This window comes from Phodopus roborovskii, unplaced genomic scaffold (assembly GCF_943737965.1).
Source record: "Phodopus roborovskii unplaced genomic scaffold, PHOROB, whole genome shotgun sequence".
Lineage (NCBI taxonomy): Eukaryota > Metazoa > Chordata > Mammalia > Rodentia > Cricetidae > Phodopus > Phodopus roborovskii.
The window spans coordinates 20,370,150-20,394,864 of record NW_026126571.1 but is presented as its reverse complement, the minus strand read 5'-3'; the positions used below and the strand labels follow the sequence as shown (position 1 = coordinate 20,394,864).

The 24,715-nt window shown below is 42.4% G+C and overlaps 2 protein-coding genes across 2 annotated transcripts in view; one reads left to right on the top strand and one right to left on the bottom strand.

Annotated features, from left to right (window-relative positions):
• Positions 1–5,865: 5,865 nt before the first annotated feature.
• Positions 5,866–19,838, bottom strand: Fkbp14 (FKBP prolyl isomerase 14). The gene is made up of 4 exons (XM_051202981.1): positions 19,564–19,838; positions 16,494–16,645; positions 13,807–13,934; positions 5,866–7,959 (listed from the first exon to the last, which is right to left on the bottom strand). Exons 1-4 carry the CDS (start codon positions 19,758–19,760, stop codon positions 7,801–7,803), a joined length of 636 nt encoding a protein of 211 aa, XP_051058938.1. The 5' UTR covers positions 19,761–19,838; the 3' UTR covers positions 5,866–7,800.
• Positions 19,839–21,784: 1,946 nt separating this feature from the next.
• Plekha8 (pleckstrin homology domain containing A8) overlaps positions 21,785–24,715 on the top strand; it is a 45,628-nt gene continuing 42,697 nt past the window's right edge. The window contains exon 1 of the mRNA XM_051202812.1: positions 21,785–22,066. Within this exon, the coding sequence (XP_051058769.1) occupies positions 22,027–22,066 (40 nt within the window). The 5' untranslated portion in view covers positions 21,785–22,026. The remainder of the gene's footprint in view (positions 22,067–24,715) is intronic.

The following is a 24,715-nucleotide window of genomic DNA, read 5'->3' as shown; positions in this document are numbered from 1 at the left end:
TGATTTATTCCTTAAGGTTGGGATTCATAGCTAGCTCACCTTTGAATTTCAGATAGTACTTATTTCAAAATAAAGTTTAAAATAGAAATTACCATTGAATGGGTTTATTAGAAAATCTATCTTTACTTTGAATAGAAAGAAAGGGTTTAACTTTAAGAATTATTGTAAATGTTTGAAATCTACAGAAAGATCGGGTTGGTGCTGCTTAGTCTGGGGGGGGCAATCTATAGAAGTGGAAAAGGAGCTGAAAATGTGTGGGGCTTTGTTTTTGAGGAGAGAAAATAAAATGTCCTATAACTGTGCTGAAGGTTATAGAGTTATGTAGCTATCCTGAAGCTGATCGTTCTATTTGAAGTCTCACCACCTGAATGGCAGTACTCACTTCTAATCCCGTACTTAGGAGGTAGAAGCAGGAAGGTTGTGATTTCAAAGCCACCTGAGCTATATAGCAAGATCCTGTCACACAAAAAGGCTGCTTTTGTTTTGTCACCCATTTGATTTAATAAAGGGCACTCACATGGGCACAGTTGTAAAGCTGGCCTGAGAAATGTAACTCCTCAGTCCTGTATAACTAAAGACAATGACTTCTTGTCCTCCAGTAGACCCCCTCCCCCATCCACACCACTACCTCCCTGGGTGGGAAGAAGGGGGGGTGAGAAGATAAAAGGGTGGAGGGATGAGTGTGAATAGAATGCATTATATACATGTATGAGATTGTCAAACTAATTAGAATAAAACAAGGACAGTGGAGTAATGCACCCAGCATTGGGGGGGGGGGGTAATGTAGTACATATTAACTTTACTAAAAGTGACTCAACTCTCCAGAAAAGAAATATTAGAAAACTAATGAGCATTGCCTGGGTCAGAGGAAATAAACCACTAAGAGTTAATAGCTTTGGAGATACTGTTGCCATAGCGATAAAAACGTTAGAAAAAATTCAGGCAGAGTTGATTTACTGCTCAGTGTTAATGTAAGAATCAATTAACTCCAGCAAGCTGCTTAATTCTCTTTAAAGACTAGGACACAAAGCAGAAAGCTTTGTCTACTGCCATAGGAGGCAAGGGGGAAAATGTAGGGCATCTTGTGGAAGACACTGTACTTTATAAAACTCAGCCAAAATAATACAGCAGGGGAAAACTTCAGTAAGTAATTCTCAAAGAACACTGACAGAAGAACTAACACCTATCCTCAGGAATTACAGATGGGAATTGCATTGCAAGATCTTTTCGAAGTTTCTCTGCATGTAAAATGTTCCCTTTCTTAAAGGGAAATCTTAGTTTTGTACTGTTATTTCTCCTGGTTATTCTACACAGTTTAATCACTGTTAGCATTCTCTCTCTCTCTCTCTCTCTCTCTCTCTCTCTCTCTCTCTCTCTCTCTTTCTCTCTCTCTCTCTCTGTGTGTGTGTGTGTGTGTGTGTGTGTGTTGTTGGGGGCTGTGCCTGCCCATGTATACTGGTGTGGAGATCACTGGTCAATTTTGGGTCTTTATTGCTCCCCACTTTATTTTTGGAGGTAAGTCTCTCTCTGAACCTGGAGCTGACCCTTTTGACTAGATTGGCTGCAGCCAGCCCCCGGAATCCACCTGTCTCTGCCCTCTCTTAATGCAGGTGCTGCAGATATGCATATGTTACCATACCTTCACGTGAGTGTTGGAGACCCAAACTTAGGTCTGCAGGCTTGCCCAGTAAGCTTTTTATTCATCGAGCCCCCATTTAATTGTTTACTTAACTAAATTTAGCTGCTCAAGGGCCACCCGAAAATTACCTTGAACAGATTGTATTTGGCAGAAAAATAATTGCACAACAATTCCAGAACACACATGATCATATGAGAAGGAGCCACAAATACAGAGTGGACCATTACACTCTGATCTTCTAGCCAGAGGCAAAAGGGGTTACGTGAGCATAGCATGCATCTTGCAAGGATGGAGACAGCAAATCAGTGAAGATGCTATATAAGAAGTTGGAACTTACCATGAAGGGTGTTCGTACCCTTCCCTTCTTTGTGATAATGAAACTGGCCCTCAGTACCTCGTTTCACATTGTGCCCAGGCCCATCTTACTGCAACCGTTTAAGAAAGTATCAGTTTCCTACTATAGCGTGGAATTTTCAATTAATGAAATGACTTATAAATTCCCAGAAATCCCCTACTGGGGGATAATTTAGCTGTCACCAGAGTAGGGGATAATTAGTTGTTACCAGAGACTAATGGGACCCCATTTACTTTACTCTGAATGGCTGGGGGTGGGGGCACAAAAACAACTCAGCAAAGGTCTCGTGTCATTTCTCTTCAGACCATTAAAACAAAACTGATGTTAGTCTAGCTTGCAGGCACCTAAGGTTGGCTTATATATTACTGGCTGACTCAATGTCCTGAACCATCCATTTTATATGAGAAATTTTACCAGCAGCACTGAACACAGAACTGGTAAACAAAGGTTCCCCTGGGCAATTGCTTAGTGAATCTCTCAGTGTTCCAAATGACTTTAACCCTTTCTTTGACAATAATCTAAGTCACTGCACTAAGTCCCTTCAGTGCAGCTCTAGCTAAGGGAGCAAAGTCATCGCTGGCATCAGAAGGAAAGCAACTGCTTCTAGCATAATCTATGTGTGATTAAAACACAGAAATATTGGCCAAGTATGGAATGATAGATGCTAAGGAACACAAGGAATTTTCACTGAATAATAAGGACACCTTTTCAGAGAGAGGGAATCATGCACGAAAGAGGAAAGCCCATTATCATATTCGGTGTAAAATGCCATGCTTGTTGCACATTACAGGTTGGCTATCCTTTCTTGAAGTGCTCTAGATCTGAGGTATTTCAGCTTTCATGGGTCATTGTAAAGGGGCTGAGCAGATGGCTCAGGGGTTAAGAGCACTGGCTGCTCTTCCAGAGGACCCAGGTTTGGATCCCAACAGCCACATGGTTGGTGGCTCACAATAGTCTCTAACTCCAACTCCAGTTGCAGGGAATCTGATGGCCTCTTTTGGACTCTGAGCGTGCCAAGCACACTTATGGTGCATAGACAGACACACATACAGGCAAAGCACACCTACATATGCATAAAATAAAAAAGAAATAAATCTTAAACATTGCCAAAGTCTTTACCAGTTGAGCATTCCTAACCTGAAAAGCCCAAATGCTCCAAGTCCTAAACTTTTTACCATCATATTACATACTCATACACACACACACACACACACACACACACACACACACACACACATGCACATACATACCCCACATTAAGAGAATAATTCACTTTTCTGTTAATCTGACTATGCATTCTTCTAGAGATGTGCGTCTGTAGATAATTTCAAAAAGAGTATTAAAGAATGTCAGGAAAGCCCAGTGCTTGGTACTGTCTCCTGTAGGAAAGATGCTCACAAAATCATTTTCTGATCATCTTTTTTTTTTTTCTCCATGGCCATCCAAATTTCACTTTAGAAATGTAGAACACATTTTTTAGCTCTACATAGCTTATCTTTTTGGCTATCTGTTGATTCTCAGGACAATTATCTGAATACTGCCTTCTAAATATGAGAAAAATTGTTTGTAGGAGAGAAAAATCTGATCTACATTCAAGGGCAGGGGAGTCTGGTAAAGTTCACAGTCCCCAGTTAATGTTTGTGGATTTTCTTCATTGGGATCAGCTAGCAAGGGGTTTAAAATTCAGATGCAGGAATTAGTCAGAATCCTGAGGAGAGGAATCAGCGATGGCTGCTTTTAAAATGCCACTTATGATTCTAATGTACACCAAAGGAAAGAGCCACTGTTAGATTCCTGCCATCTTTAGGAAGTAAGGGTGCCTTTCAGCATAATGAAGACCGAGCTTTGAAACCAGGCTCTTTCTGCAGTTCTGGGGCAAGGAACCCAAAGGAACAGGAGTAAAGAGGAAAGCAGAAAAATATCATTGTGTAACTCTTTGTACTTCCAGAGATGGAACCCAAGGCCCTATCCATGCCATGAAAGCATTCTGCTTCTCAGCTGTCCCCAATCCTACCCCCTCCCCCCAGACAACAGAAAAAGAGCGTTCCACCAAATAGACTCCAAACTCATACTGTTATATACGTTAGCTTGTGGATTTTATTCTACTAAAAGGGAATGCAGAAATCATATTCATATGAATGCTACAGGTAGCCAGGGAGGGAAGCATGTTGCTAAAATTCCTTCCCTTAGGGAGAGACATACAGAGCATGTACCCCTCCTCCTAAGTCCAAATGACAATCTGAGGTACAATTCCAACAGAGTTCACCCAGGTACCAATGAGTTTATTAGACTGGCTTACAAAGCAATGGGTGAGTAGCTACAGGCAGGAGCATGATGACTTTAAAGCAGCCACACTGGAGATGTGCACCCAGAAAGGATAATGGCTTCTGCAAGCCACATAGATGAAACCTCCTCCCCTCATCCTTCCCGACCTTTATCCTCTAGCCCCTTCCAGAGACACGAAGGCCACATTCAGTTAGGTTATAATGGCATACAACTGGTTATGGGTGATGGCTGGATAGTTAGGTGAGGCTTGCATGATCCTCCTGCCCCATCCTTCCAAGCGGGAAGGTAGGTAACAGTCAACAAGTCCAACTGTGATGATATTTGGTTGGCAGGCCCAGTTGGACTCTGGAAGGTTGCAGCTATTTAGCTTCAGGATGGTCTCGTGCAGAGCATACGTGTTTCATATAGGAACAGGCATTTAAAATAATGGCTGACAAGTGAAGATTGCAATTCAAGCTAAAGAGGGTAAAAAGCAGAAATCAAAACAAAAAGACCACCTGTAAGTGTTCTGTGTCTTTGGAAAAGAAGTTATTTTTCCCTAGGGTTTTCATGACAGTGCTACTTTTCTTTTTAAATAAACGGTGAGAGGAATTCCCCCTATAACACATCATCAAATCAACTCTTTCCCTTCTTGGAATATTCAAACATGGTCCCCCCCTTCCCACCCCCACACACTGTTTAGTTCTGTGGAGAGAGGGAGCATGCAGAACTCTATAAACAGCAGCATGGATGTAATTTACATCATGAACAAGTACAGTTCATTTGCACAAAGTCCCAACAGCTAATTGCTTCATCTGAAGCAGAAATTATTGTTTCTTGTTATTCGTCTCAGCTCAGGCATTCCATGTAATACATAAGGCATTTGATAACACTAATCACTCAATAGGCAGAGACCATGTCCACCTGCTACACACACAATCAAGTGCCAAACCTAAACAACAGTGACAACAACCACTCTCCTGTCTTCCCCTACTCACAAGCCCCGTGTGAAATTCACTGTCAACTACTGCCATTAATGCTCAAGGTTTAATGCTAATTTGAAGCAACAGCTTTCCTGGCAAACCACAACAGAGCAGCTACCTAGAGATAGACCGCATCATTCTATCCATCTCCTGCCACTGCCACTCCATCCCTTGCACTCTATCATGAAACCTAGAATCAAATTAGAGAGGAACTATGGGTGTAGGCCAGGGGCTTAGCATACAGAAGGCTCAGTCCTTGGCATGGAAACAAGAAAATAAAAAGCTGGGAGGGAGGGAACTACAGAGCTGATTTATTTAATATTGTTCTTTTTTCATGAAGTCAGGGTTGAGGGAATGAATGAGGGTAAAGCATCTGCCTTGCACATCAGCATCCCAGAACCCACATAAAAAGGCCAGTGGGCAAAGTGGCTTAGGTGCAACCCCACTGCATGGGACGTAGGGACAGAACTCTTGATGCAAGCTGCAGAGCCAAAATGAAGAGCCCCAGGTTCAGTGAAAAATCCTGCCTCCAGAAAGACACACATCTGTGCCCCCAATATATGTGAATACACATACACATACAAAACACGTGTACATATGAAAAACATTTTTTACAATACCAATTATTTCCCAAATAAACTTTATTATCAAAAAGAATATCATAATAGACATGGAAATGTAAATATGACACATGAAGAGTTATGGGTCAAATTACATACATGTGAAGTCACAGTTGGTGTTTGTTTATTCCTGCTCATGGGAGGGTGCAAAGATATTGCTATACCAAAAAGCAGATGGCTCAAACAAACCATTATTACTGATTTGCCCTTTTTTCCATACTTGTTTGAATGTTTAGCCGAGCACTGATACAGATTTATACAATAATCAAGGTTCTTGCTCCAGCACAGATGGTGGCAGTAGCTTCGGTGCAAAGCAGGCTTTGAGACACACCACTGTCCTCTCATGACGGCCTTCTTCCAACCTCCCCAGGTCCAGAAAACTGTCAGTACTGACAACCATTTTACAGTTGTACCTGACATCTTCAAGAACAGGTCTTAGAGTATATTCTTCCTGATAACATGTTTTGCTGAGGAAAATGTCAATGCATAATTAGTGAAGTAATCTAATTTCTACAAACAACAAAGAGGTGACAGGAATGGGTGAACTAAGGCTTATATCTGGCCCTTCTCACTGCTCACAGGGAGGGTGATTGAGGATTCAGAGCAAATGTGAAAGTTATTCTATGAGAACACAGGCATTCCTGAATCCTGAGGAGAGCTGTGGTCTGCCAGACACTGTCCACAGAGGTAAAGATGCAAAAGGAACCAGGGCCCAGCAGGTACACCAAACTCGCTGCTTCTTTCTCAGCAGGAAAGTAGAAAAGCGAACTCAGGGACTGAAAATGCACCTACAGCTTAACCACCAGCACTGGACTCATCAGGCAACCTCCAAACAGCACCCCTCATCCATAAAGAGGTACCGTAAGATGCAGCGGCTCCCCATGGGTATCAGAACAACAGTCACACAACAATGCACTTGATTCATTTTTATGAACTATGAGAAACTATCACTAACAAATGGAGACCTGGAAAGTCTATTTTAAGTACTTAAAGTAACAGCCAATTTGATTAAAATCAATTTTAAAAACAGAATTCTTCATCCTGTTTAGAAGCCAATTTGAGATAAAATGATAAATTTTCAAACCCAGGGTAAGTATTGATAACAGCTGGTATAGGTTGACCTCATTTTTGATGAGTCACAAATGGGGAAAGTCTAGTTGATTCATTAACTTCTCTCATGATTCAGTGTTACTGCAAAGTAATATACTAGCTGTAAACTTCATTCACTGAAAAACCAGGAGGCTGTAATTGGTAACCTTAAAAGTAAACACTGACTATAAATACAACTCTCTACCATGTTACCAAATTTTGAAGCATTGATTACAAGGAAACAAACACATAAATGATTTCTCTGACTTATTTCACTAGGCCATTAGCCACTATGAAGTCTTGGCAGATGTTTCAATGCACACCTATTCATCCAACATTGCACATCTCCACAGTGAGGCCATAACTGTAAAGGAGTCAGGCCCACCATATGCCTTCTCAAGCAGATACTCAAAGTCAGATAAAGAAAAACTAGTTCACTATAACATGAAAGTAGCAAGCCATGGACTACTGTAAAAGCCTTCAAATATGTCTGCTTAGAGGAAGCAGAAGAAGGCAGACATGCAGGGCACACTACAATCTGTTCATATGCTGTGGCATGTTTCCAGTAGCTATAGGTTACCATTAGAAGGAAGCAAGCAAACAAGCTTCATATGAAAGTGGAAATGGACCAGAAATCTTCCACTTAAAGATGACTGTGTTTTCCCAATAACTTACCAGAAAGAAAGATATGGATATTTACAAAGTCTATGGGGTTTCTTAAATAACAGAAAATAATATAAAACCAAAAACAAACAAAATGAGAACAGAATGCTGTTAAGAACTACAACTTTCTTTAAAGGTGCTGTCTTCCCTTTACAGATGGACACATATAAAATGGCAGGCCCATCCCTACAATTCGTCATGCACATATGTAAATTCTCTAGCAGATATAAATCCATCTTTGTCTTCATCTTCTTTATCAAAAATATCTTCCACCAAAGCATCATGGTGACTCTCATTCACCACTGCACCGTGCTTCTCAAACTCCTTCTTTAGGTACACTTTAACCTACAAAATAACAGCTCTCATTAATAATCCACATCACAACGATACAGAGCAAGGACAAAACTCTGGGCCCTTTCCTAAAGCAATTAAAACAGTCTTTGCTTTATGGGTACACCAAATAGTTTTCAGAAGTGAAAATATTTCTTATATCATGCATACATGTACATATATACTCACAAAAATAATCTTCGTATCAAATATAAGGTTTTTATTAAAACCTATTACCTGCCTTTTTAAAAAGTATGTGTGTGTTTGTCCCTTCAATTCTCTTAACCCTCATTGCTTGAGATGAGGCCTCTCATTGAACCTGGAGCTCACTGATTGCCACCCTAGCTGGCTAACAAGTCCCAGGGAGCTCCCTATCTCTGTCTTCCCAGTGCTAGGACTGCAGGCATGTACTCACACTCTGCTTTTTGCATGGCACTAAGGATCTTAACTCGGGTCCTCATGGCAAGCACTTAATGCACTGAGCTATCTCCCCAGCCCGTTTGCCTGTTTAAAGCTGGATTTGCTTTAATTCTTAGTTTCACATTAGGAAGTCAACACCTAACAGCTCATTTAAATTGGTGTGAGTTGTCAGGTGTGCTTACATGTTTGTGTGGGGTTGTGCATGTATGCACGTATGTATGTATGCATGTATATTGAGGCCAGAAGTCAATCTCAGATATCACTTCTCAGAGTCTTGTTTTTGGAGATATGGCCTCTCACCTGGAACTGCAGAGTAGGCCATTTGAACAGCCAAGCAATCATCGGGGATCTGCTGGTCTCAATCTGCCAGCTTACACGTACACACTTCCACATCCAACCTTTTTCCCACCTTGGATTCTGGGGTCTGGAACTCGAGTTATCATGCTTTGAATGGCAAGCACGTCACTGAAAGCTGTCTCCTCATCTCTCATCTATAAGCATTTTCAGTTCCTGGATTATATACCCATATTGTCTAAATTACTATTCTTCCAGTGAGAAATGGTATATTTATTAACTCCACAGAGTACAGTCCCCCTGACACAGCATTCTGTGTGAAGTCCTCAAGAGAATCAGGGATGGTGGTAAACAAGCTTGACTGATCTGCTTGCCTCCGGATGCCTACAGTAACTGTACTCATTCACTCACTGAAGAATAACTGAGGGTGACAGTAGGGGAAACAGGACATTGAGTTTTATGACATTTCAAGTTTAACTTCATGCTTTTTTATTTTGTTTTCAAGTTGGCTGTTACACTGATTTAATTGAAAATTAAAATGTAGGATTCAAAACAACATTAGGGCAATTTTAAGGTGTTGACAGAACATATCTTTTTAAATGTTTAAACATGGCATGCAAATTGCATTGTTTGCTAGGTTTGGCCAATATTTTCATAGCATTATACTAAAACTGCTAAATAAAATATACTTTAAAGGAATTATTAGCATCAAAAAAATCTTCCAGAAGTTTGTGAGATTTGATTTTTTTTTTTAAAATGTTCTTTTAAAGTTTAACTTACAGAAGAGGAAAGTTTTTTAAGATTTGTTTTTATTTTATGGGTGTTTACCTGCATGTTTGTATGTGCCCCAATGTGTGTCTGGTGCTGAAGAGGCCAACAGAGGTCACTGGGCAGTGAATCAACTGGAACTGGAGTTACAGACAGGAGGGGGCCATATGAGTGCTGGGAAATGAATCTGTGTTCTCTGGAGGAGCAGCCAGTGCTCTTAATCACAGAGACATATCTCTATCCCAAGAGGAACATTCTTGTGAACTCATTTTTCTTTTTCGAGTCTCAATAACCAAAGAAAACTTGAAACAAATTATGCTACATGTTTCCTGGCTTACTTGAATGCTATAATTCACTTTGCTGAAACTAAGAAATAAGTGTGTAATAAGAAATACTATACTGCCAGGCATGATAGTGCATGCCTTTGATGCCAGAAAAAGCAGGCAGCTCTCTGAATTTGAAGCCAGCCTGGTCTACATAGTAAGTTTAGGCCAGCCAGGGCTAGCTACATAGAGAAACCCTTTCCTGGTCTACATAGTAAGTTTAGGCCAGCCAGGGCTAGCTACATAGAGAAACCCTTTCTCAAAAACAACAACACAAAACAAATACAAAAAGGAAATATTATACTAATCAAAAGCTAATAGTTTTAAATATATATATGTATATATATATATGTATATATATATATAAACACAGGTATATATATATATGCGTTGTGTGTATTTATGTGTGTGTATATACATACATACATACATACACACACATATATATGAAAATGCTCTTAGAAAGGTTCTAAACTTTTACAAACAAAAGGTTTATTTTTAGAAGAAAAATACATACTTAACAGAGGCAACTTTTCTTTACATCTGTGCTCTATCTATGTCTGTCCAGGAGTTATTTCTAAGCGGCTCACCTCAGAAGTCACTCCTGTGCTTTCGCCCCTCCCCTTCTGTCCTCTAACTATCACCGCTCATCAAATTCTCCCACTGCTTACTCAGTTCCAGTTTCTAAAATGTACTTATCTACAGAAAGCTCAGCAGAGCACTGTCTGCACAGGCTACACGCAGGCACTACAGAAAGCTCAGCAGAGCACTGTCTGCACAGGCTACACGCAGGCACTACAGAAAGCTCAGCAGAGCACTGTCTGCACAGGCTACACGCAGGCGCAGAAAGCTCAGCAGAGCACTGTCTGCACAGGCCACACGCAGGCGCAGAAAGCTCAGCAGAGCACTGTCTGCACAGGCTACACGCAGGCAAGGCAGTACCCCATAGGTGCCACTGTGTCCCTGAAGCTCTGAAGCTCTGAAGCATGGCGGTGAAGACGATGTATCCATTCTAACCAGCAGAATGCACATGCTAATACACAACTCGGCCTATAGGGAAATTTATTTTGAAAGCAATATCCATTTGAGATTTCTCCAAAGTTCTCAACTTAGGGATCCCCAAAGCATGTGTATGGGTGCCGCAAATCTATGCTTTTCTGACCCTGTCACAGAACCTCTTGCAACAAGTCAAGTGTGACAAAGAGCTTGTCTGAAGTTCACCTAATGCTTGTACAACAGTTGTAAAAAAAATATTTTGTAACTTCCAGTATTCTCCCCAGAGATCTTGCAAGTATTTCTGGCTTTCCTTCAATAGACCTTTCTCCAAAATTCACTGCAAATAACCAGAGCTTTGTCCAAAGTGGCTGCCAAGGAACAGAGCTTTCTCTGATGGACTAAATAAGCAAAGAGGGCACAGGCAGCAGCGTGGCCTACGGAGTGGCCACTGGGACAAACCATCCTGTAGCCGTGTTCCTTGGCCAGCTGGGGTCAACAGTGCATATTGCCTGCTCCTGCCAGAATGCAAACAAAACTGCATCCTATGCCTGCAGGATGGCTGTCTTGAGACACACTGGCTTCAATCGGGATTCTTTCTAGGAAGAGTCATAATTCCAGACATTCCTCTTAAAATAAGTTTATGTTCTCCCTTTTCATCTGAACCCTCAGAGTAGAAAAACCGTGTACCTGGCTGTGACCATGTCACACCGGCGGTCTAATCAGGACCCTGTAACCCTGAAAATCAGAGCAGAGTCTTATGAGTGTCGATGCGATGATTTTCTATTGTCTTTAAACACTTAATCAAGGACTGGGGAGATGTCTCAGTGGATAAGACCATTTGCTGTGTAAGCATGAGGGCCCAAGTGCAAATCCCCAGCACAATAGAAAGTGCACGTGCCTGAAACTTCAGCTTTGTGGAGAGGAAAAAATGGAGATCTCAGAGCTTGCTAACCAGCCAGCCTAGCTGAAGGTTCAGCAAGAATCCCAAGGCAAGAAGGTAGACAGCAATATGGGAAGACACCCAATGTTCTGCTCTTCTGGCCTCTCTATATATACTCATACATGTATATACTGCAACACTTTATAGGCTGCATCTTATATACAACCACCCCCCCCACACACACAAATGAATCATTAAAACACAACCCATCCTGTATCATCATTTGCCATCACATCCCCACTTCACCAGTTTGGACCAGAGAGCTCAGTCCTCCCTTCACAAACTGACATGTAAGCATACGCTATTTACTTAAGGTAAAGTGATGTAATGCACTTGGAACGAACATAAGGAGGGGAGGGCCAGGGAGGGAAAGGGAGCAAGGAGGAGGAAACAGAAGTTCTTTTATCAATTATTGTAGACTCCGGCTCAGGCTATGTTCTGTGAATAAAGGAAACTACTAAATAGTATTTTTCTCTTTCCCGACTTTTGTGTAAGAAAAAGTCAACTAATGATAACTGCCTAAACACCAGAAAAATACATTAGAACCTGATAAATGTGGATGGGCCAGAGGGATCCAGTGAAGGATGAAGATGGCATGGATACAATGAACACTTTTGTTTGTTTTCCAAGATGCTGAAGACCGGTCTCAGAGCCTTGCACATTCTAAGCCAGTGCTTGACTAATTGAGTTACTCGCCCAGACTGACTTCTTTTTCTTTTATTTTTTCCCCCCGAGACAGGGTTTCTCTGTGGCTTTGGAGGCTGTCCTGGAACTAGCTCTTGTAGACCAGGATGGTCTCGAACTCACAGAGTGCCTCCTGAGTGCTGGGTTTAAAGGCTTGTGCCACCCAGCCTGACTTCTTAACATATATTCATTTATATCAGTTGATGTTTTTAACATCACAAGAATATATTACATAATTTTTGGCGAGAGAATTACAATTTATCTTGGATATGGGGGAGGAATATAACTGTTAACACCACAATATATGAAACCCGGTGACACGGACTCTAAATCCCAGTGCTTGGGAAGCTGAGGCAGAAGGTTCACCAAGTCAAGGCATGCCTGACCACAGGGAGCTCCTGTCTCAATCAAAACAACACAACAAAACCACACAGAAACAAACCCACTTGTGTCCATAAAGATCCCTTGTTCCCACAGCTTTGTCTGAGACACCACCTTTTCCCGACTCTTAGCGTGAAACTCACCAAAACATTAAAAATGACTGAGCATCGCCTGGGCATGGCAGACTGGGGACTGTAGGTAAGAACCACAGGGTGTGTGTCTGTCTCCACCTCTTTCGCTACAAAAGCCAGCGATGGCCGTGAAGGTACAAGATGTAGAGGGACCCTTTCTCCTCTTCCCACCCCAAATATTAGGACTGAGGAAGGTCCTGCTGAGGAAAATCCAGAAAGCCCCTCCTCCAGGAACTGGGTCACGTAAACTGCTTGTCGGAGAGGACTGTGAAACACACCCAGCAGCCAGTGTGCCACCTTGAACAGGAACTGTCCACATGAGAAGCTTCTCAGACCTTATGGGTTTCTCATGTATTCAGAACTGTCACACAAAAAAAGGAAGCTTTCCAAGATGCAACGGTAAAGCAGAGACAGAGTCATCTTTAAGCATAGGTGAAGAAGGAAGTGGTAAGAGACTGGACATACTTTCTCAGTCAACACAGTTCTCTCCTGAGCAATGGTTCCCACAAAAGAAAAAAAAAAAAAACGATCTTCGAGGCACTTTAGGAAAAGCTATGAATAAAATTTCACTGAAATAAAAATAAATTTTCCTTATTACATATTTATTCTTTAAGAATTTATATAGGATATTTTATCCTATTTTTCCTAATCCCTAACTCATCTAAGATTCTCCCCTCCACCCAATTTCATGTTCCTTCTCTTCTTTAAAAAGAAAAAAGTAACTAAAAACCACAGAGTCCAATTTGTGTTGGCCACTACTTCTGAATGTGGATCATGCTCTGGAGTGTGGCTAACATACCCAGTGTCAAACCATTGCAGAAAACTGATTTTCCATCTCCCAGCAGCTAATGAATTTCTGAAAAGGTGAGCTTTGAAAACAAAAAAAGTAGAAGAAAAACAGCACAGAGGCAGAGGGCAGGGTCACCTCATGCTTAGAGAGCTTCCAGTCGTCATTCAGGTCCATTTCTTGAAATGATTCATGGGACCTTGGGCCATTTCGAATCTCCAGGAGGTCAATGTTGAATATCAGTGTGCTCTCTGGGGGGATTTTTCCTGATATGGAGAGATAGGGAAATTTTTATTTAGAAAATCTACTTAGAAGATTCTAACAAAACCAATTATGGTAACAAACATTTTAGCTACATTAAGCAAACAGACACTGTGGCTGTCACAGATGGTGGAAATCACTTGTTCTATACTTACACTTTACCCAGGAAGGAAAAGTAGACCAAAAGGAGGAATAACCCAAACTGGCAGAACAAAAGCACTCTAGTTTGGAGTGGCAATAAAATACAGGCACATATGCAGATGTTCCTAAAAGTCTCGATGCTAAATTTCAAGTACAATTAATCCTTCACATTATATGTCAAGAATGACTTTTAAAGGGCTTTGAGTAATTCAGACTTAATTATATTACAAGAGATTTATTAATTTAGATTAGAAAGTTTTGACCTTCAAATACATTGGTTCGGCGCTGCTGTGTTTACTACTGGGAGGCAGAGTCTACTGCCACTGGGAGGCAGTGTATACTAGCCTGAGATCTGTTAACTTCTGCCACCCCGGGGAATCAATTCCTTCCCTGTCTGCAAAATGAGATCGATAACATTTTCTACCTTAGGAATCCACCGGAAGGATAAAGGGGGAAAATGCATGAAAAAATAAAATCCTCAGTGTTATTCTTGAAAAATAGTAAGTGTGTGATACAATTTTCTTAGGGATCTCAAAAATGATAAGGGAATATTGAAAATTTTCAACAACTTAGAAAATACCTTCTTGACATAGAACTTATGCATTTGTTGAGGACATTTCATCAAGAAGGGAAAATCTAAATACACTCTGTAAAGGAAACTAACAAATATTAAAGAATAAGAAGAAAACTTTGTTAAAATATCAGAACACAAACAAAAAGCCCAACTAATAATCAAAGAAACAAACACTTCTTGGAATTTTTGGCAATTATTTTCCCTAAACTTGCTTTCTTATAGCTGCTCTGTTTAATAAAAGGTCTGGGCACATTCATTAAGCAAGTCTTAGCTCTATGTCCCCAGCCCCTCAAAGTTCCATGAAAGGGCAGTAGTAAGTTTCTAAGAGGCAAAGCTTACCATTGTGATGAAGACAGGAAAGGGACATGCACTAGGTCGGTGGGAAAGCTGGTCTTTCCAAGGAGGCATGCAAGCGTGCACTAAGACACTACAAAACTAGTGGCAAATACATATTAGAAGAATTAGTTTCATGACACTCAAGGAAATGACTCTGCATGCTATGAAGTAAAGCTAGTTAAATATGTCCTGGACAACTACTACCACACTGCACTGAGTTAACAGTTAAGGAACAGAGACACTGGAAAGAAAGATTACATCTGAGCATTAGAGAAACTTTTCCTAGATACTGGATTTCTTTCTGTAAAAGACGTAATTAGAATTGAGTTTGGTCAATAAGCAAGCCTGTAGAACATAGCTTAGATAGCTAGTCCTACTTTGGAGTACATCACATCTATATCTTTACCTCCTTAGGTAACAGGGGCAAGGAAATCTTGACCCCTACTTTGCCAACGGCTATGCTTTGCTGAAGAATGGTGTGAAAGCTATCTAAACCTCATCAGAGTGATTCTCCATCTGCTTCTGATAGCTTCTTACAGTTTTTTCTTCACTGTATAAATACTACATTTTTCTCCATAAAGAATTTGGAAGATAGAATCAGACATGAATATAATTCTCAGAATCACAGTATACTATGAATATTTTATTTATCGTGATATACTTCAACACTCATATTAACATCCCCCCCCCCATTTTACTAATGGGGAAAGCTAGACACATAGAAAATCTATTTGCTTCTTTTACATCACACACATTTCACATATAATTTTTATTTGGCTAACCTCTGATAACACACTTGGGTTGGTACCAACTGTTTTAATATAAGAAACAACACAGTGGTAGACATCTTGGTTCACTAACCTGTCTCCAGATCTGGCCATTGGCTTAGAGCAGATTTCAGTGAAGAGACTACATCTGGGCCAGCTGATAAGCATCAAGCAGCCCTCAGAGAAGCTACAGGGATTCAGCTTAATTAGCAGGTGTATCTGTGTTTTGGAACAAACTGGCAATAAAAGCTGTGTGGACCAGCCAGCCAGCTTGCACAGGGAGAATTATTTTTAATACAGGTCAATGAATTATCTTAAAATAAACTATTGAGCTGGACAGTGATGGCACACACCTTTAATCCTAACACCCACAAGGAGGAATCAGGCAGATCTCTGAGTTAGAAGTCTAGCCTGGTTTACAGATCAAGTTCTAGGATAGCCAGGGCTAACAGAGAAACCCTGTTTTGAAAACACAAAAATAAATAAGCAAAATTAAAATAAGATAACTGTACAAATAGCGTTTAAAAGCAAGAAAAAAAGGACTCTAAATGAGATCTACAGTGTGGAAGTCTTCCTGGCTGTAAACTACATACATACATACACACATGACCACACATATAAATTGTATCCAATGATGTATATTCCAAATGTTCAAATCATCAAGACGCTTTTGCTGGATGGCCTTTCTTGTTGCGTTGTTAAAGTGAGTTGGTGGGACTTTTGGAGGGATAGTTACACAATTTTACCTTTTCCTTCTTTGCCATAGCCCAAGGCCGGAGGAATGATGAGCTTTCTCTTCTCTCCCACACACATCCCCTTCAAGCCTTGGTCCCAGCCTTTGAGAGCCTCCAAGATGCCCAGGGTAAACCAGATGGGCTGACCATTGTTATGTTTGTGACTACCAAAAAGAAAACACAACAGAATTCAAATAATTAGGTTGTATCCCCACTAGGAATTGAAGCCAGAGTGCCGTGAATGCTATGTAAGCATTCCAAACATTAGAGCTATTTTTAGTGACTTTAGGAATTGAAACTGGAGTCCCATGAAAGCTAGGTAAACACTCCATACATCAGAGAAAATTTTAGTGACTTTAAAACAAACATCAGTGCTGGGCCTCACTTTTCCTACCCATTAGTGGTTAAGCTTATGAAGCCGGAAACTAAAGAAAACAGCAATTTTTGGATTGGAAACACACACACCTAAGTCTACTTCATACCAATTCAATTCCCTGATCACTTTTCTTGATGTGAAATTCATAAATTGAGTCATCTTGAGAAGGACAGAAAAAGTAGTAAAAAAATTAATTAATTTGAACATGTACTTTAAAACAATTATTATTGCACATTTGTCTATAACTTCAGTGATAATCCTGTTATTGATAGGTCTTCTTGGATGGAAGATTGTCCTCAGGATTTGATCCTCTGTCTCTCAAACCACAAGGAGCTCAAATCTTCAGTAGTTGCACATAACCTACTGTATACATTAAATCATTTTTCAATTATACATACTATAATGTAATGTTATATAAATAGACATCAAATATGCTGGATCTTGATTTTAATCAAGGGACACAGAACCTGCAAACAGGGGCCAGCTATACCAATATTAACCTGTTGGACAGAGAAAATGGAAATTAAGTGTACTAGTATTTGATTAGTATTTGAACCTCTAAGTTCAAAGTCTTAGGAACAAAATTATACTTTCCCAGGAGGGATACAGACCAAGGGAAATCTCCAGGAATGTCTTGAGTTTGAGAAGGAAGGCAAAAGGCTAGGAGAATTGCTGCTAAAATGTGAAAGTCTTTTTACACCCAGACAGACAGGATAATCTTACTTCCTGTCCACAAGCCTCCCTGATATACAGTTTACTGGTGGCTCTGATGCATGGAAAAGGCTGTTTCACTCTAAATCTCCACTTATACCCAGACCCTCTGCAAATATCTACTGTGGGGCTACTCAGAAAATCCTGGAGCAGTAGCCCCTCAATGGAAAGGAACAGGAAGATATGCTAGCATCCTGAGACCAGTTTAGTCCAACCACTAGAGAGCAAGGCAAGTGCCCTATTTCCAGGATAACTCTTAGTGTGAATAAAATGTCCCTGTGCTGGGCTTATGGGTACCATGGTTACAAAATCTGGGTAAATGACATTCCTTCTCTACTGCATGTTCCTTCATGATCATAGGGCATAAAGAATGGAGAAGCAGCAATCATTTTCACTAAGTACTTTTGGTCACATTTCTTATTACAGCTAAGCTAGTCATTATACAGATGACGGTTCCACGCAAAATGCTCTTTGCAGACTTATTTAATGATATTTCTTCATTATCATTATACCCAGTCAGCCAGGCCTAAGATTTTACACAAAGTCTGCATGACAACTCTCCCCTCCCCAAATACCAGAACATTAGCAGTGAACTGCTACAAAATATCTGCACAGGCTGTTGGCCTTGAGATGGGAAAGAAATTAGTTTAGTTATGAAAGAGATCAGGCTGAAAGCAAGAATGTAACTGAAATTTTGAAGTGCCATTGTCTTAGTATTTGTTACTATCTGCCCTGCACTGGTCTTTCTAGCAAGGGTAAATCTATGACAAACTGTTTTTTGAGACAGGGTTTCTCTGTCTCTGTGTAGCTTTTGGAGCCTATCCTGGAACTTGCAGAGAACCACCTGCCTCTGCCTCCCGGGTGCTGCGATTAAAGATATGCACACCAGCCTACTTTTGGAAACTTTTACCACAGCAAACAGTGTTCAGAGAGGAGTGTCATTCACAAAGACCATCTCTCAAAGCAATTTATTAGAACAAAAATCTAAGGACCTGAGCTGAGCTAAAGCCTAAAGCTTGAGCTCATATCCCCCTCCAGCTGTGCCTAGATACTCTCCACTCAGCACTTTGCAGGCTGCTCTGTTATGGAGTCTTACCCTCCCCCCAGCACCCTGACCACAGGCTCCCTATGTACCTCCATCCATTGAGCCCTTTCCTATCCACCCCTCTGCACATGGAGTGTGCTGGAGGACCAGAACTTGTTTTTAGTAAATGTTGCATCTTCAGGGCCAGAAATGGGGTTTTCAATGAGTGTTTCACTCACGGGATAGATGAAAGAGTGGATGTAGGTGGTGAGAAGCTGAACTTTCCCAATGTCCCTAAGGAAGGGCTCATGGAAATCACTACACTTGTGAACATTATCTGCCGCCTTGTAAAGCAACTGGAAACCTTTCCACTATGGCTTCTATAACCACACCTCCTCTATCAATGAAGCCTGACTTTCTAGAAGGGATTACTCCTGAACTCACCATCCTGTGCTTTGATCAAAATGCCACCTGCCAGAAAGTTAGATAGGTCAATGAAACAGCATTTGTACATCTTTTAGAAGCAGGCAAATAGATGTTTATGCATTTTGCCATTGAAGAAAAAACGATACATTTTAACATCTCTTATGCCCAATTAAAAGTGGAATCAAATATTTTACCTAAGGAATGGAGTTTGAGATATAAAATTCTGTTAAACCTTTTCTACTTTCTGCTTAATTATAACTATTATGTATTTCTGTAAAACTTCAAATATTGTAGTTTTAACTTTATATAGAATAAAATTATAAGGAATTTGACTTATCAAGACTACGTGTTTCCGGGACGTCCTTTCCAGGCTTTGTCTCTAGAACTGGCTTTTGACAATTTTCTTTCCCCAAAGATAAGCAGATGTTTCAGTGTGTTTCTGTTTTTAGAGGTAAAGGAACTGTTAGCTTTACAGCAGGAGGGCTGGTGTGACTGGGTGGGTCCTGTATTCTGCAGGCAAACATTTGCAAGACAAAATTACTTACGTGGAGTGGAACAGAGAGCCGTCCTTTTCTAAATAGCCCTCGTAGTGGACCAGCATCAGGTCCCCTCCCTTGGTCTTGCGATGGCAGATGAACGGCTTCTGGAGAACTTCGATTTTCACTTCTGGCTCAGGGATCAAAGCTGAACTCACAGCCGTGACCCACAGTGTCAAGATCGCGTTCCAAAAGAAAAACCTCATGTTACCAAAGCAGAGAAAGGGTCCCTGACTTCATAGAGTTAAAAATATGCGGAAAGCGACGGCAGCTTCGGGTAGGTTCAGGACTCCCAGGAAGACGTGGCACTTTTACTACCACCAACTTTCGCACACACTGCGAACTCTCCTTTAAAGAGTTAAAGCCCCATCCTAACATGATTGGCTTTGAGAAGGCGGCTGCTTGGGAAGGGCTGCCTTCCATTGGCTGATGGTGCTGTCACTCAGCCTCCTCTCCAGCCAATGGCATTCCAACAGAGTAGTGCTCCTGTGTCGTGTTGAGTCAGACAGACGGTTCCAGCCAGTCGGAGTAGTCCTAGAGCCCGCGGGTTTAGAAAGTCTCCCACCTTGGGAAGGCAGCTGGGTGTACAGCTAACAGGAAACTCCTTCAGGGAGGATCTTGCCTCTGTGAAGAACTCCAGCTGAGCCACAGAAGAGCCTGAAGCCAGGTGACACTGGTTTTTTTTGGGAAGACTGGATACTGGAGAGCACCCCCCTCCAAGATACCACAAAGGATGGCTCAGAACTGTGGCTTACTATTTTAGAACATAAACTCTAAGAACGAACAAGGATGCTTTAGGGTTCACAAGGCACTTCTGGTACAAGATCTTCACTAACTTAACGTGGTTATTTTTTTCCCATTTAGATGGTGTCTTAGGCTTTCCATTCCAGGGTTAAAACATCACGACCAATAGCAACTTGGAGGGAGGATTTCTATCCATTACACTTCCTATCACATCGTCCAGGGAAGTCAGGACAGGAACTCAAACAGGAGTCTGGAGGCAGGAATTGGTAGGAAGGCCATGGAAGGATGCTGATTACTGGCTTGCTCAGCCTGCTTTCCTATTAGTGCCCAGGCGCAAGTGACCAGGTATGGCACCACTCGCAATGGGCTGGACCCTCCCACATCAATCAGTATTTAAAAAAATGCACCACAGACTTACCTACAGACAAATTTTATTATTGTTCAGAGCTCATCTTTCCAAATTATTTTATCTTGGCATAAAACTAGCCAGGACCAAAGATGAGCAAATTGAGGCTAGAAGTTAGTGTCCTGTTTAAGGTCACTTGGTGCGAAGAATTTGCGCTCCGCCTTAAGACTAAACCTGATTCATTCTACAAACATCACTGTTAATGACTGTTAATGATTCATCATCTGAATGTTCCTTAGTGTAAATAATGGCTAAGGACGTCTCTTTAAAGAGGAAATGGCATTAGTATTTAAGAATTACACAGCTTAAAGCTCCTAGTTCCACACGGTTGCCTTAATTTCAGACGTAGCCCATTGTAGCAGATTGAGAGGAAACTGAGAATTACCAAAAGAAGATATCTGGATTAAACTTAAAGCAAACAAGGCATTAAGCAAGGTGTGCAGTTCGGGTAAATAATTATTAAACCTGCCAACCTTACATCGAGAGAAAAGAAAATGCCCACACTTCAGCACTTCAGAGTATGTTTCTGTGCCATTTGGGTTATATTAAATTGTACTGTGCTCTTTCTCGATATTTTCCTTCCACTTAACGCGTGATTAACACTTTCTTGGCTAAAAATGCTAACAACAGTGCGTTTTCGCACTTTCATGCATAGAGAAATTCCCCTTGGAGAGCTTGTGAAAAATGCAGGTTTTGATCCAAAAGGTCCGGAACCCGGGCGAGACTGTATTTTTAACAGAACCCCAGATGAAGCCAATGCCAGCGGTCCAAAGCCCAAGCTTCCATTCGAGAGGCTCTGCAGTTTGAATAGCGCCTTACACTGGAGTGCATCCGGAAACGCACTACAGACTTGCCTCATCCGAGGGTTCCCGCTCTCAGGTCGAATCAGTCTACACTGACAAGCTTGATAACAAAAGCTGGACCCCTGAAGGCTAGAACCCAGGGCTCATCCGCTCCCCACGTCCGCATCCGCGCCCCGCCCTCCCAGCCCCACGGCGCGGCGGCCCAACCTCAGCGTGGATTTGGGAGCGTGCGCGCGGCGCAGTGGGCATGCGCGAGCGCGCCGGGGCGGGCGCTGCGAGCTCCGCGGCCGGCCGAGGTAAAGGCGCCCGCGACCGTCGCCTCCGGGGCCGCGCCTCCCTCGCCCGGCTCCGCCGGCCGCTCCGCCTAGTTCACAGCGACCGCGCCTGGCGCAGGCGCAGACCCCCGATCAGAAGCCGGTGCTCCTCGGCTGTCCCGGTGACCCCGCCCCCGGGCCCAGGATGTGAGGCCGGTCCGGTGTCTCCGCGGCGGGCCGGGGCGGCGAGGGGCCCGCGGGCGCCATGGAGGGCGTGCTGTACAAGTGGACCAACTACCTGAGCGGTGAGTGCCGGCCTCCGTGTGCGCGGTGCGCCAGGCGGCGCCCTCCGCCGGCTCGCGGCCCGGGCCGAGATTGGGGTGCAGCCGGCAGCCCGGGCCCGCCGCGGGGTCCACGTCAATGTCGCGAATTGGGCGCGCGGGGATGAGGGGAACGGGGTCGGGGGCGGCCTTACCTGGGCCCTAGGCCAGTTGCAGGGTGCCGAGGGAGTGCCAGCAGCCCCTGCTATTCTACAGTCTCTACGCAGACACTCTCCCTATGCACCTTCAGGGTCATCCCCCTGCAGACCAAGGTAGTGGAGCTCTATCTAGCTCTGCAGTCCAAAACCCCCGAAGTGTGCACTAACGTTCAGACTTTTTTTTTTTACTCCGAATATTTCCATTGTTTCAGACTCTGTCATAAAAATGAATGCAGATATTAACAACGGTGCCCTTGCCTTGTCCAGCACAATAGCTTAAAATAGCACCCTGCTCCCCTTCTAGCGTCTGGAAGCCACGTTCTTCAACTATCGAGAAGTTAGAACTATTCCTCAGCTGTGAAGATGGTTCTCAGTGAGCTTCTGAGCAGCCAGTGTTTAATACATTACATGCTATGTGAACTGTGCTGGGTGCGTTCTTAAAGTTCAACATTTTTATTTTAAATTGGAAACGGGTTGATACTGAATGTGTCAGTGAGAATGCAGAAACCAGAAATCTGCCCAGCTAGAGTTGGAGTTTCCGCGCCCTTTGACGGGACAGTTCTTTTGTAAGGACTGCCTTGGCTGGGAAGAGTTGGCACAGTACCTTTGAGGAGGTTACAGCACTGTATAGGCCGAAGTACACCTGTCAGCGTGTTCCTGAAATCTCTGTCTGGGTGGTAATTGGCACTGAGTTATTTCTTTTAACTTCACTCACTTCCGGAGGGAGTGATGGGAGGTGTTTCCCTTAAAAAGACCTGGCCTTCTCTACAAGGATTGGTGGTGATGCCAGTAGAGATTAGGTTTGATGTGGATTACTCAAAGCTGGGCTTCAGCTTGTTGAATTCTAGGAGCCTATTAGCATGCTGCTTATGTGAAGAGAGGATGCTTGACCAGGCCATACTCCTTTTGAGGTTGTCCTAAACTCTGAGAGACAGGTCTGCATCTTAATTGTAAAACCTTGAGTCATTCCCGCTGTCACACAGACCCCCCCCCAACACACACACATACACACACACACACACACACACACACACACACACACACACACACACACACCACTTCTCCAGCCCCAACTTAATTTCCTTCTTCCTTTCCCTCCCCTTTTAGTATGGGAAATTTTGATAGGAAAATACTCCCTCCCCCGTCTTCTGTAACCTTCATAATTTTTTTCCTAGAAGAGTCTTTGGGAATTTTTGTTCTGGGGTGCCCATACCATCTATTTTGAGGTTGAATCTACTTTTTTCTTCCCCGAGTAAGAGCTTAGTAATGTTGAGAGATTCCTGGGTGAATCCTAAACATGGGCATGTTACTTGCCCTTCATCTAAGAGCCCCACTCTCCTGGTGACTCTTCTGGATATGCTGAGAGATGTGGTCCAGCACATTGTCTTTCATTAGAAAATGATCTGACTTTGGAAGAGAATGGCACTAGCTCAGGAAGGTTATACAGACCCTGTTTCCTCTGCTCTCCTTTGCTTGTCAGTCTCCCTCAAAGAGCTGTTGAAGCCTGAGTGATGAGCTTTGGAGGAGACACTACTACTTTTTTTCTCCTGAAACTTTTGTATTTAAACTATGTTTATTTTTTGAGAACGCCACACAGTTTATTTTGATCATGTTTCCCCTTCTCTAATTCCTCCTATATCCACCCCATTCTTCCTTCTCTTCCAGCTAGTGTCTCCCACATACTCTCCAGAGGGGGCCTGGCCTCCCAGGCATCACACCATTAAGGAAAACTGACTCTCACTCTCCTAGCAACTATCAAATGCAAGTAGTTCCTCAGTGCTGGGAGTTCATGCCCTGCCCCAATTCTGCTGGGAATGTGTCTGGCTTTAGCTTGCACAAGTCTTTTGGATGTTTTCACAATCACTGAGTGCATATGAGCAATTGTCCTGTTGTGTCCAGAAAACATTTATGTCCTTGATGTTATCTACCACCCTTGGGTTTGATAGTCTTTTCACCTACTCTTCCACTAAGATCCCTGGGGCTTAGGAATAGAGTGTGATGTGTTTGTTCCCTTTAGGACTGAGCACTCCAGTCTCTTAATTTTCTGCATATCAACCAGTTGAGGGTCTCTGTATTAATTGCTATCCACAATGATGAGAGACTTACTTCTCTGATAAGTATTAAGCAATGCACTGATCTATGGGTATAGGAATAAGTAATTAAAAGTTGGTTTAATGTTATGTCCATTTAGCAGAATAACAGTTCTCAGAATTCTTGGCCCTGTTAACAGTGCCAGGAATGGGTTCCATTTCACAGAGCAGGCTTTAGATGCAATCAGAACGTCGTTAGTTATGTTCATAGCGTTCATGCCACTGTTGTACCAGTGGGCATATCTTGTCAAGCCAGTGGTTACTGTAGCTCATAGGGAGTCACAGCTGAGTGAGATTGAAGATTACATTTCCCCCCTACTAGCATGCATGGCACCTTCCAGCAGTAGGAAAGCTAGCCAGTAGAGATGAGGTTGAGTACCAGTATG

Bases quoted from the DNA above. Each gene is read 5' to 3' on its own strand.
- Fkbp14 (XM_051202981.1), bottom strand. From the start codon at position 19,760: ATGAGGTTTTTCTTTTGGAACGCGATCTTGACACTGTGGGTCACGGCT. The intron at 16,646-19,563 runs GTAAGTAATTTT...TCTTTTTGGTAG, and splicing joins GGCTCTCTGTTCCACTCCAC to TCACAAACATAACAATGGTC. The intron at 13,935-16,493 runs GTAAAATTGTGT...TCTCCATATCAG, and splicing joins CTATGGCAAAGAAGGAAAAG to GAAAAATCCCCCCAGAGAGC.